The 14,186-nt window shown below is 34.4% G+C and overlaps 2 protein-coding genes across 2 annotated transcripts in view; both read left to right on the top strand.

Annotated features, from left to right (window-relative positions):
- The first annotated feature begins 1,484 nt into the window (after nt 1–1,484).
- LOC111374864 (TOM1-like protein 9) lies at nt 1,485–9,632 on the top strand. Its single transcript, XM_022997619.1, has 10 exons — nt 1,485–1,782; nt 2,593–2,671; nt 4,369–4,467; nt 4,558–4,671; nt 4,772–4,932; nt 5,787–5,868; nt 6,144–6,229; nt 7,195–7,377; nt 8,119–8,549; nt 8,925–9,632. Exons 1-10 carry the CDS (start codon nt 1,682–1,684, stop codon nt 9,521–9,523), a joined length of 1,935 nt encoding a protein of 644 aa, XP_022853387.1. The 5' UTR covers nt 1,485–1,681; the 3' UTR covers nt 9,524–9,632.
- Nucleotides 9,633–10,786: 1,154 nt separating this feature from the next.
- Nucleotides 10,787–14,186, top strand: part of LOC111374865 (protein PEROXIN-4) — a 5,220-nt gene continuing 1,820 nt past the window's right edge. The window contains exons 1-4 of the mRNA XM_022997620.1: nt 10,787–10,878; nt 11,106–11,150; nt 13,394–13,513; nt 13,613–13,741. Coding sequence (XP_022853388.1) covers nt 11,145–11,150; nt 13,394–13,513; nt 13,613–13,741 — 255 coding nt within the window. The 5' untranslated portion in view covers nt 10,787–10,878; nt 11,106–11,144. The remainder of the gene's footprint in view (nt 10,879–11,105; nt 11,151–13,393; nt 13,514–13,612; nt 13,742–14,186) is intronic.

The raw sequence follows: 14,186 nt of genomic DNA on the forward strand, positions 1-14,186 counted from the left end.
AAAAGAAGCATTGGGCCTATACACAATTCAAATTAGATCGATTTCGGACCCAACCCCAGACCAACTTGGTCAATTTTGATAAATTTTTACTCAAATCAATTCAATTCAATTGGTTTGGTTAATCGATTTGGAGATATCCAAATTTTGGCACTCATTAAAATAATAATTTATTTTTCTCCCTTTCTATCAACTATACATTCTCCAATAAAATAATATTACATGTAAATTCCAAAAATTATAATTTTAAATAGCGGGAGCCAAACGGGGCTAAAAACAAAAAATTGCCTGCCTAAATAATCTCTCAGCTTCTGTGTTTCTTATATTCGTGAAAATTGAACAAAACTTATCTAAATTTCTTTCATAACTTCGCACATATTACAAGTGTTTTTGCCCTGTGTCAACAAATAAATGTTAGAATTTGAATATAAAGGCGATATTAACCGGAGAATGGCAAAGCTCACAATAATGTAACATGTTTATTCTGCTTAATCCATTGCCATAATGTCCAAATGACTATATTATTTTTGTTTCTCTCTTAATATCACAACAATTCACCTCGTCAGACTGCTTGACATAATTCTTAGCAGAATGCCACGTAAAAATTTTATCATTAAATTATTTTAAATACAGTTAATTTTTTTATTAAATTATTTGCTGCCACCTCAAATTATGTCACTGCATATTTTAAATTTCTTCTATCAAAGTAGTAAAAATCCAAAAGTGTTCAATCTAAATTTTATAAGGAAAACATTAACATGACACCAATTAATTGATACCGGGTTAGTGGCTAAAAATTAATTGAATCGGTCGAATTTTGGTTCAAACTGACCTAAAACGATTCTACTCGGTCCAACTGATTTTTCATTGAAGGATGTATTCATTTAATTTTTTATAATTTATCTTCATTAAATAACGTGCCTACTTAGTTCTTGTTTAATTTTGTTAAAAATTAAAATTTTAATAAAAATTATGAATTTTATAAATTTCGTAATTAAAATTAATTATTATTTTTTAGTCAAAATATACAATGACTTAATTTTTTATAATTTACCTCCACATATCTTTTTATCTTTTGTTTGATTCTCATTATTTTTAAAATATATTTTTCTCTTTTTTTTAATCACATATATTTTAATAAAATAATTTACACATAAATTTAATTTTTTTTTATTTTTGAGCCACTCATTCTCTATTAATCTATTATTTTAAAATGCAATCTTAACAAAAATAAAAAATAATAAGGTTCAAAAGGCGCTAAAAGTATACTCGTCCTTCCATCCTTATGTTGCTTGTCACACGAACAAATAATTGCGTCTGAGATGCTCCAAACATTCTTTTTCAAATCAACACCAGCCGTCCGATCTCCAATATTCGGCGGCATCAATCGCCTAACAAACCAAGAACTCGAGGCACAGTATCCCTCCACGTGTCTTAAATCAATTGGTTAACATCAATTTTAATATTTATATCCTAGTTTTCCCCTCCCCCAAATCAGCAAAAAATAACAACAGAACCGGAAAAACTAGCCCCGGGTCTATGGGAATCAGGGGCCTTCCTTTTTCATTTATTTGTTTTTCCTTGATTGAAAGTTGGGGATTTTCCGGGGATTTTTCCGGCAGATTCGATTGAGACTTCCGATTGATCTTCGGGGAGTGAGGAATATTGAGAGAAAGGTGAAACAATGGTGAATTCAATGGTGGAAAGAGCGACGAGCGATATGCTCATAGGTCCTGATTGGGCTATGAACATCGAGATCTGTGACATTTGCAACCACGATCCCGCGTAATTGCATCTACTCTCTTGTTTTCCACTTAATTTATCCAGAATAGTTTGTTTACAATGAAATGAAAAAAAAAAAAAAGGAATTGAAAACGATGCATGTCTTTTATGTATAGAGTTTGAAGACTTTCTTTCATATTTTAAAATTTTTATGATATGGAATTTTCGGGAATTTCGGATTTGTTTAATTGTTCCTTGTTTTCTTGTATTCTCTACAAATAAATAAGGAAAAGAACACTTTGTAGAATAATTAGAGTTTTCAATTTTTATTCGAGTGTAGTTTTACGTTTTCATTTTTCAACATTATTGTATTATCATGCTTAGCCGAAGTAACTATTTTTACCGGTTAGTAATTTATGTAAACTACTGGTATGTGTTTGTAGTCTAAATCCCTACTTTCTTGATGCCTAAAATTTAACTCACTTGCATGCTTCTGTTTTGACAATTTTCAATATTGAGAAGTAGAAAAGTATAATTTCTTCCAAATTTGTTCTGCAGACTTTGGCTTTACAAAAAGGAGTCGTCAATATGTTTATAACTAGTACTAACGACATTTACATGCAACATCCATGTGTCTCTTAGTCGGACAATATAAGATTGTTAAACTTGCTTTTTACCTGTAAGATGTTGATTGGCTAAGATATCATTTTTGTTAATTTTCTCTAATAATGAAAAAACCTGTTATATGTATGCATTTTGCTGGTAGCTTCACTTTAATGTTGTCTGATTTACGTAATGAAAATTCGAAATCATTGTTGTTATTATTCTCATCATCATTACTTTCAACTTATTGCGACTCTATTTGTTTATCAGTCAAGCAAAAGATGTTGTAAAAGGTATAAAGAAGCGTCTTGGTAGCAAAAATGCAAAAGTCCAGCTCCTCGCCTTAACAGTAAGTTTGGCTTGTATTTACTGATTTATGAGGCTGCTTCTATTGCATACATATCTGTTGTTTGATTTACCTGCTTTGGTCAGCTGGAAGGCTTTGCCTTTTATGAGTTACATGGTATTTTCTCTCATGAACTGAATTCTTAATAAATTTTTTTCTGGTCTTGGACCGTTAGATTTTTGAGCTATAAAACTTTTATTTCTTAAGTATCGAATAACTTTTCTGCACGGGCAACCAAAGGAAGGACTTTGAGGCATGGGTTCCTTACTTCCCATCATCTTTTAGCCTTCATATATTCTGGTATTTTCTGATTGGCATTATGTGCTGTGGTAAACCATTATGAAGGATCTGGAAGGCAAAACACGGGCCTTCTTAATTATGCTCTAAAAGTATAATTTTGGAGACTGCTGATAAGCGAGGAACCACATGATGCTGTGGAGACATAGCTATGTAGGCCATTGTCTGAGGAAAGGACAAAATAGTGAAAGATCTGGAAGATCAAACATGGACAAGTAGAAACTGGGTGGAAGAATTTTCTTCACATATGATTTGGATAAAGCTTAGGGTGGAATGGGGTTGCTTGTACTTCATTCGGATGAAGGTAGGGAACTAGATGGGAGATAGATAGTGAAACACAGTGATGCATTCTGGCATTCTAGTATTTGTGAGACTGGAGATGGAGAAAGGCTAGTGTCGGGCAAAGAGGGGATTGAGTTTCCTCATGGTTGCATAGTTCCATTGCGATGCTCAAAAAGTCAACTTGTGAGCCTTTCTCATGTTTGCGGTAGAGTAGAGCATGGCTTGAAATACATATGTTGTGCATTTGGGAAAGAAAAGGTTAACTTGATTTTTTTACCTTAACAAAATGTTTAAAAATGCTCAATCGGGTACCAGTTCTTTTTTACTTGTAAACCTCAAGATAGACCAATAAATAATTCACAAGAATATAAAAATACTAAAATATTGTTATTAATCATAAAACCATTTTTAAAAAATCCATAATAAAGCAAGTTAACAAAAATAAGTTTAACTAGCAAACAAACATAAAATAAATCAATAACATAATAAAAAAATTCTCAAAAAGCTAAGGCCAGTTCCTAAAAAAAAGAAAAAAAGAAAAGAAAAATGGGCAAACATTTCGGCTGTCTCGAGGCTTACCCTTTTCGCCTCCCCAAGTTTACGTGTAAGTCTCACAATTGGCACATAACGGGTGAGATTTTATTTCAAACAATGGTTTAACATTTTTGGGGTCATACAAAGATGTGAGGATTTGATGGTTTTAATAGTAGCTCTATAGGAGAAGTAAGCCCTTGGTGGCCTTTAATTTGAAGAAAAAAAAAAACTATGTTTTGAATAGTATTTTTTTGGAGAATGTGTGGTTAAAAAGTAAGGAAAAACTTTGGGTTTAGTGTAGAACATTTTATTGTATGAATGTGTAATTGAAAATGAGTATGAGAAATAAATTAAATTAAATTAAAGGCCACCAAACAGGGGCATATTTCCTTACAACTCTAGTGAACTCAACCTTAACCACTTGAAATGCTCATTAATTTTGGTAAAGCAATGGGGTTGTCATTTCATTTTCTAGATGTACTAATTTTTGGACAACAACTTGATATGAGTATATTTGTTCAATGCCTCTCAATAGTGCTCAAGTAAATGAAGAGATAACGTGGTTGGTTTTCATTTCATTTTTCTAGCTTTTGGAGACAATTGTGAAGAACTGCGGGGACATTGTCCATATGCATGTTGCTGAAAAAGATTTGCTTCATGAGATGGTGAAAATTGTGAAGAAGAAGGTAATTGATTGCACTTACTATCAACCACTTTTTGTTTACATCTACTTGAGTTATTAGTATAAATTGTTGCTGATGCATCTTTTATTGCAGCCTGACTTTCGTGTAAAAGAGAAGATTCTAATTTTAATAGATACTTGGCAAGAAGCTTTTGGAGGACCAAGGGCAAGATATCCTCAATACTTTGCAGCTTACCAGGATTTGTTGGTACGGTTGCAAGGCGGTTCCTATGTTTTGGTCCCATTTTACCCTTTTGTGTCTAATTATTGTACATTGATTTTTATTTTCTATGTGTACATTTTATCAGCGTTTTGGAGCAGTATTCCCTCAGAGATCGGAGAGCTCAGCACCTGTTTTCACACCCCCACAAACACATCCATTGGCATCACAACCACAAAATATTCGTAACCTGGAACCTAGGCAGAACGCATCCGAGTCTTCTGCAGAAGCTGAATTTCCTACATTGAGGTATGTTTTCTAAAGCGTCAGTGTTGAAATTTAAATCACGTTAAATAATTTGTCATATCAATAGCAGTTTTAAGGAAGTTGAAAAAACACAGGGGTTGGTTCTTTTCTGAATCTGATATATGAACAGCGTATAGTCAAGTTAGAAATTTAGTTCTTCAAAATATTGCTTGTTTTCAACTTCTGTTATTTTGTACACTTAAACGTAGTGTAACAAATGACATGACATATGGATAAAAGAGAGGGGATTGATCAATCGAGTCCCAGGTACACTGGTGGATTTTAGTGGATTTTATCATGTTGAGAGCTTTTGCTGAGCATCTGTAATTGGAGAATCTGCACAATCTGAAGAAAATGCCTATTTAGAAAGTAAGTGAATTGATTGACATTTGAGAGCTTTTGCTGGCCTTTCCTTGATAAAGTTACTGTCAAGGGACTAATAAACCGGGCTTCTTTCTGTATAATCTATCTTGATATCTTATAAAAGGCAACTATTTATCTCTTCCGAATTAAGCCATAGGTTAGTTTGAAGTATCAGTTCAGCATTTACTACTTGATTTTGCAATCTCAATTTATGGTGGCGCTTTTGACTTCTTAGCGCAAGCTATGCAGGCCTGTATAATCCGAACTCCAACAATAAGGGCATACGATCCACTTTCTAGATTCACTTTCTAGTCTGGATTAGATATGTTATTAATATCTGTTATAAATACAAAATATGTCTCATTCTTGGTGGTTGGTAAATTTGAAATTATTGTATAACCTGGCAACAGATCATACTTGTGATACTTATGAGGCTTTATGTTACTGATTGTAGTTATGTTCTTTTATTTATTTTAGCCTGTTGTTTATGTTAGCTTGACAGAAATTCAGAATGCACGCGGTATCATGGATGTTCTTGCCGAAATGCTCAATGCTATAGATCCTGGGAACAAAGAGGTAAATATGAAAGGGAAAGTTTGCTTATTGTTAGCACTGAAGCTTGCTTAGAGAATGATCTTTATAATTGATGCAAAGGGCTCATATATATTGTAAAAGTAAAATGGAAATGAATATTTAGTTGTATGAGATTTTTCCCTCACGAAATTGGCCAGTCATTTGAATTCTGGCTACATGCTACTTTCGTTCTATATTTTCTTGATCCATATGTTTTCTTCACAATTTTTTAATACACTTTGGATTCAGTTTAAGAATTCATTTCTATCTGTTGGCAGGGACTTAGACAAGAGGTAATTGTTGATCTGGTGGAACAATGTCGTACATATAAGCAAAGAGTGGTACATCTTGTTAATTCGACTTCGTAAGGCCCTGATATACCTTCCCTTCTGCTAAACACTTGCATGTTTATGTCACACAGCATATGCAACATGTCAATGTGGGTTGGAGCTTATTTGTATTTCATGTTTTTCTCAAGTTGTTTATGAACTGGCAGGAAGGAATAAGGTATTGAGAGCAATAACTGACATATTGAAATTGTGAAAACATAGAATCATTTAACAGATGACATGGCCTCGAATAGTTTGTGAAGGACAATTGTTTTTTGTCCAATTCATTTTGCCCTTTTCAGTTTGATGTTAATGAAATGGTTTCTTTTTTCTATTAATTTAATGCCTGTAGAATAACCTGTAGTCATCTCTGTTGGGCATGTCCAGAATGCATCATATGCTTCTGGTCTGCTTTGTGCAAGCTTAAATTGGTGGTGAAGGTTGATGATTATAATATATTTATCAGCTCTCTCTTGGAATCAAGAGTCACATGTGAGGAGGAATTAAGTCCACTTCAAGATAAAAATCATCAGGCTTTGGTATATTATATTGGATGGAGAACGGCCATGTTGACACTTGAAATGTGTTTTATATAGCTGAACTACTTTGTGGGTGCAGAAGTTAATTTTGTGGAAAGGATGATCTTTCGGCTCAGTTTCTTGGTAGCATCTCGATGAGTGGTAACCTCTACGAAAGTCCTGAAGGCAGCGACCTAATTGGAGTAGGGATGTGATTTATACGAGTCTTGCAATTGATGAGTATATTAGCAAGTTTCTGTCCCGTTCCCATCATGACTGATCAATTGCACAGCCCTTCAGCAATGGAGAACAAAGAACCCACTAGACTCCCATGCAGTATTTTTCACATGGTCTTTGCATGTATCATTTATCATGTGTAACATGATTATTACTTTTGTCATGTTGGATAGTATTATGGTTAGGCTTATTTGGTGAAGAACTCAACTCATTGTTTTACTGAATTTAATATATACATGATGTAGGGATGAATCGCTATTATGCCAAGGACTAGCACTGAATGATGACCTGCAACGTTTGTTGGCTAAGCATGAAGCAATTGCTTCCGGAGCAACCACTGTTCAGTCAGACAAATCAAAACCAAAACCTGAACCTGTTCGATCCCTGGTAGATGTTGATGCTCCTCTTATTGACACTGGAGATAAAGGGTAAAATGTGATTACTCTTGAAGGATGAATTAGATTGTTAATGTATTGGTATTGGCCTTTTTGTTTGTTTATGGATGTTAGTACCTGTCCGTGTTAAAAAGTATTATTTATGGTGTCATTTGAAAATTGAAATTGTTTGGCCTTGACTCTGATGTGCTCACATATATTCCATGAGCTTTGCATTTTGAACCTTTTTAGGGGAGGGTAGGAAGAGGACCTGAAAAGGATATGGACAGTGTAGATAATTTTCAACAATTTTGGAACTTCTTTTCTTCAGGATTTATTGTGTTGGATATCAGATTACTTCTTAAAGAGCAAAATGGATTTGTTGACCCTTTTAAACTAAAAAACTTCCTTTGTATGTACTATTAGTATAAATTATTTATCCAGTGTAACCCTCTTCAGTACCTGGTAGTTAAAACAAGGGAAAAAGAGAAGGTTATTAGTCGATATACATTCTGTGGGCTGCATCTCCTTATATTTATGGCCTTACTTAGAAGACCGAAACATAAAGTTTCAAAGTTGAACATTTTGTTGACCTCCTAGCTGCCGTAGCAATGTTTGTAGATTTTACCATCAACATTCTCTACATGTCATATGTTTTTGGATATTTTTTAGACTACCTAGCTCTGAACTTGTTTGTTTTACTGTGTGTTTTTGGGTAGTAGGACTCTGGTTTGATAATATGTTCTTAACATCAATAATCTGACTGCCTTCTTTTTATTTGCAATCTACTGATAGTTCTGGCTCAGGGAAACAGTTAGCTCTTCCTGCTCCCCCTGCATCTAGTGGTCAATCAACAACTCCAACGAAGGCTGATCCTAAGATAGATCTTTTGAGTGGAGATGACTTCTCATTGGCAATTGTTCCAGTGGGAGAGCCTCAGCCGGCCAGCCCTGCTGCATCTCAGCAGAATGCCCTCGCACTTATTGACATGTTTTCACAGAGTAATAATATCCCCTCTTCGAATTCTGTTGGACAAGCGCATCCTTCGTCCCCTCAATTTCAGCAACAACAGAATTTTCAATATCCAAAGTCACCATTATCTCCAAATGGAACTGTTTCTGGTCCAATGTTTCCCCAAAATGAACTGTCACTTTACTCACAAGGCTCAACCTCTCCATGGAATGGTCAAATAACCCAGCAACAGCAGCCACCCTCACCAGTTTATGGTGCGTATATCTCTTCTTCTTTCTTTATTTATTTATTTTGTTCTTTGAAACTAGTTTATTTTTGTTTTTCAATTATGTAAACGTTCAGAATTCTCCATCCCACCCACCCACTCCCCAGCACTCACGCGCCAAAGAAAAAAAAAATCCTGCATTTTAGAGAATATGAAGAAATTATCGTTTAACTGTATTCCAAATATGTTGTAGTTGGAAAGATTTGTTTCAAAAACAATTATTTTCTTCGACCTACGAGTTTAGAATATTATTAGTGGCCACTCGACTCAACTGCAAGCATGTCATTCCTAATACATGGAAAATATAATCTTGGTTTTCTTGGGCTATATTTCATTCGGATCTATGCTTATTTTTGTTTGATAGGTGCTCAAAATAGTGGTGCATTGCCACCTCCACCGTGGGAATCTCAACTAGACAATAGCCAGTTTGGCAATAATCAGTCTCCTCAGCGAATGCAAGTGACAACACAATTAACAATCACCCACTCGCAGCCATTTCCCAGTGGCACATATCTTCCAGGCTCACCTGTGGCCAATGATCAGGTAGTCGGCATGTACATTCAGCCAATTGCCACTGGCAATTTTACAGCAATCAACAACCAGGGTATGGGATTGCATCCTCAATCAATCCAGGGTCCACAAATGGGTATGTTTTCTCATCCAGTGCAATCCGGTCAAATGGCTTATATGTATCCTCAACAGACGTATGGAAATCAAATGGCGAACTATGGCTATGGTTACGGCCAACAGCAAAATACTCAGGTTTTCGAGCAAAACATGTCCAGGTTATCTATAAGGGACGACAGCATCTTGAGAAATAATTCCTTTTCTTCAGCTCCAACGCCCGCATCCTCGTATGTCCCAAGGCCCTCGAAGCCAGAGGACAAACTCTTTGGGGACCTAGTTGACATTACTAAATTTAAACCATCGAAAACTACTCCGGGTAGAGCTGGAAGCATGTGACATGACCTTGCCTTGTATTTTGTTTGCTAACTTGGTGTGGACCGATTTCAGATCTTAAGATTTTTTTGGGTTAAAATTTCCACTAATATATTTTCTTCTTTTTGGTCCATTGTGTTGCATTTTTTCTTTGTTTGCGGTTTCTTTACATTAGAATCATGTATATTTCTTGTAGAAATAAACACATAAAAGAAAGGAAAAAAACATTTAATTGTTTATGGTAAGTAATGTTAGACCAATATCTCGAATCTGCAAATTGCAATGCTATCATTATCATCTCGTTGTCCTGTATTTTGGCTGCTTTCAATTTTCAGTGAAATTCATGTGCACGTCGCAAGGAATACACTTCTTTCTGGTAAACATGATGTATTGAACTCATACTAGAGAGAAAAGTTTTCTTGATTGTGATCAACTTAAACAATTTTCATACTCGATTTCCATTTAAAAAATAAAATAAAGAGCCTGTTTGGGGGTGATTTTGAGAATTAATTTTTTGACCATTAAGATAAAAGTGGGGTTCACCAGTGAGAGAAGAAGTTAAATATGACGATTGAAATAGTTAAATAACGGTCAAAAAAATCAATTTTTTGGGTCAAAAAATCACTCCCAAACAGGTTGAAAGTGTGCTTCTTGAGTTGAAACTTGTGTTCAACGTTCTATACAAGTTTTGTCTAAATTCGAATTGGAAAATTTTTGGCACACTGCATGTGGTGCAGTGTCTATATGTGTCCATGATAACGAAATCGAACACAAAGTGAAAGTCTTTACGCCATTGTTAGATTGAGCATTGTTGGAGAAGCTTAAACGTGAATTTGAACATAGTGAAAATGTAAAATGAAGTTAATTCAAGAAGTAACTTGTTTTTACCTCTGAAATTGTTTATTCAAATGTTTCCAGAGGCCAAAAATCACTAAAAAGTAATTTTACCTTTCATGGGGATTTTTAACTTACAAGTGTAGTAAACAATGGATCAAAGATGTTGGGAAAAAAAATAAATAAATAAATAAATAAATAAAATATATATATATATATATATATAGAAAATGCAATATGTACCTGTAGGCATCCTCCATCAGTAAGTAGTAAGCCAATGACCTTCGCTTCCTTCAATTTTGGCAAAACTTCCTGAAAGTAAAAACTGGGAGAAGCAGAACTTTTTGGTTTGAAAATTGGAAACTGCTTATGCTTCCTGGCCTCCTTAAAGCCAAGTGGTAGGTCGTGTACGACGGTCACATCATTTGTTAACGCTTCTGACTACCAGAAAGTTTGATGGACCGCCCCTCACCGGATCCTATAAAAATGCACAATCAGATTATAAAGTATTCTCACGCGTCATCTGAAGTTCACGCTGATCTCTGGTAAGCTTCTATTTTCTGTTCATTCATATCTCTTTATGAATTATATCTTTTACTTGAATATTTTTTTATCAGTGCTTTTTGTTAATCTTAGTCGCGTGCGAAGAATTTTGAATTCCTGTTTGATTAATGGGATAATTTAGGTCAGTAGGCATGTTTTCTTAAAGATTTGATTGTCATGTTTAACAAATTTATATTTTTCTAATATGAATTGTTTTCGATTGATTAAGCTTTGAAGTGAATTGTGGATTTCAGAAGTAGAGCAGAAAATGCAGGTTAGTATCGTTTCTTTTGTAATTCCTTTTGTCATAGCGGTTTTTGTCATTATGTATTAGATTATTTTCTTTTTATATGTATTTGTAAGATTTCTTTGGATTGGAAGCTCCGGAAATTACTGGTATTTACTACTTAGTGAAATTTAATAGTATCTTTTGTTTGGTTGCTTGCAATTAGGCTTTACACTTGCAAAACACATTTTTTGTTGGTTCTTCTCCTCATTTATAACTGAGGTTTTCCAGGAATTTCATGGTACTATCATTAACTTAAATTTTTTTAATGTTTATTGGTTTTACCCTGTTTTCCTGCATTAAGTTTTTTATGGTTTTGAGAGCTCGTGATGTATAATACAAATGTGATAACTGGGAAGACCAGTGTTTCCAAATTAATTGGTAGAAAGTAGAGAAGGGTAATTGTTTGATAGGGGTAGTTCGGGACAAAAATGTATTACGAATGTGGATGTTAATTTATGACATCTCAGATAGGAACAGAAGGTGTTTGATTGAGCATTGAGGAAGTACTAAATTGGGGCAGCATGGAAATGGGCCTTTTCTTTTTCTAAATGAATCTATTTGTCATTAATAATAAAATGGAAAACCGCGTGTAGAAGTATTGAAGATGAATTTGTATCTCTTGTTATATTGCAAAGTACTGAATCTGTACAAATTTAGATCTTTGATAATTCGATGGACTGGTAAAAGATGAACAATAACTTTGCCACATGTAAAGGAGAGGGGGAATCTTTCATCTTTGATAACGGTAGAAGGATATTCATATTAGGTTGGATTTTGCACTGGGTTCAGGAACAGAGAGAGTGACAAATTTATTGTACCTTGACCTGCTATTGCAGCTAAAGTGCCATCAGCTATTTTAACCTTGTTATTTCCGGAATATGGACTAATATGTGGAGAAACGAATTAAGAATTTGTCATATGGTCACTAGAACCTGAATCAATTACCCAGGGGCTTGAGAAACAATCTTTTGAGGTACGAAAAGCATGAGAATCAGAATACTTACATGAGTGTGCTAAAAAAAAAAAAAAAAAAAAAAACACCTAAAAAAAAAAGCACCTGATAGGAATCTCCTTTTTGTTGAAACCTCCAATTTCAGAATTGTTTGTTGCATTTCTTGACGGGAGTTTTCAGAATGAACATCTGCAAGTTGAGAAGCCACTGCGACAACATTGTTGTTTACCTCAAATATTCCTAACATTTTATGGCTCTTTTATGGATGGTGATGACTGGAAAAATAATTTGATCTAATACCGCATTAAGACCTGGGGTTCTATGTTAAAGGTCAATCTTGTCAAGACAAATAGCTCAAGACCTTCTATGTTGGTTGTTTATTTTATAATCTTTTGATGTGGGGGTATCCCTTAACATGCCCTTACAAAATGGTGGTTTGTTTAAGCAGATCCATCTCGAAATCGCGTGTCTAGTTTTATAATCTTAATTGGGTAGAATTATGTGCTCATTTTGAGTCATAATTGGGTAGAATTGCCGTTTGAGTTTAATGGGTTTTGATATCATGAAGATGAATGTGTATCGCTGGTTATATTACAAAGTCATGAATCTGTCCAATTATATAGTTGGTTTGTAATTTAGAGAAAGGGGATAAATTAACTTCCTAAAAATGCTAACCTGCAATCATGGGATATTCTAAAAATCAGCCGTAATTTATGGAACCAAGTAGCAATCAGCCTTAAGCAAATCAGCCTTTGACTTCCATTTTATAATCAGCTAATTATTGATTGATTTGTCAACAAGTATAACAAAAAATCTTTAAATATGATTAATTCATGACTCCGTGTCTGTAGCTCCATTCTTTACCAATGGTTTCAAAGGCCCTTAAGTGCAGTTTAAAATAATAGTAAAAAGTGAAAAGACAATTTGGAGCATGTTGACTTCCATTTTATAATCAGCTAATTATTGATTGATTTGTCAACAAGTATAACAAAAAATCTTTAAATATGATTAATTCATGACTCCGTGTCTCTAGCTCCATTCTTTACCAATGGTTTCAAAGGCCCTTAAGTGCAGTTTAAAATAATAGTAAAAAGTGAAAAGACAATTTGGAGCATGTCGCCTTGGGGTTAAAATTAAAGAACAATTTTCATAAGCATTTCAAGTGACATTTTTCGGGCTTGAAGTTCTCAAAGTTGTAATATTGATTCTTTTTTATTGTTTATATTAGTATCTGTTTTGGTAATTTTTTTTGAGAATGAGCTTTTTTTGTAAGTAGGCATCAAGGGCTAGGCTTTTTAAGGAATACAAAGAAGTTCAAAGAGAGAAAGTAGCCGATCCCGATATTCAACTTGTTTGTGATGATTCGAACATATTTAAATGGACAGCTCTTATAAAGGTGAGGTTCTGTGTTGTTTAGGGAGCTTTATTATGTTGCCTTTTATTTTGGGGAAATGCATAGCAGCAGTCGTGTTGCTCAACTCTTTAGTGTATATAGGGGCCATCAGAAACTCCTTACGAAGGTGGAGTTTTCCAACTTGCATTCTCTGTTCCTGAGCAGTATCCTTTGCAGCCACCTCAAGTGCGATTCTTAACCAAAATTTTCCATCCAAATGTGCATTTTAAGGTGATTCTTGTCTTTTCTCTCTTTCTTTTATGGTTTTTGCCCTGCAAGTGCAATGAATAAGGTAAGAGATCAAAGGGTGAAATGCAATTCATCTAGTATGAAATATAACATAATTGGCATTTCCACTATGATTAATGGATAAATATAATTGGCTTATGACTGGTATTTGTCAACCAAAGGAACTGACTTCAGGTAGTTCTCTCGAATGAATGCTGATACACAATCAGGCAGTGAGACAGCACTGCCATTATAAGGAAATAAATAGTTGGATTAAATGCATTAGGGTACAATAAATACCTCTAATTCTTGCCAAACAGGTGTGATGGTTTCAGTGTAGAGGATCGTGACTTACCAATGGCACCAGTAAAACTAATTTCTCTATTAAAAATTAAATGAAGAAAGGCTAGGAGTTAAAGAGGGAGTTTAATTTAAGCTTTGTGCTCAC

This window comes from Olea europaea, unplaced genomic scaffold (genome assembly GCF_002742605.1).
Source record: "Olea europaea var. sylvestris unplaced genomic scaffold, O_europaea_v1 scaffold1301, whole genome shotgun sequence".
Classification (NCBI taxonomy): Eukaryota; Viridiplantae; Streptophyta; class Magnoliopsida; order Lamiales; family Oleaceae; genus Olea; species Olea europaea.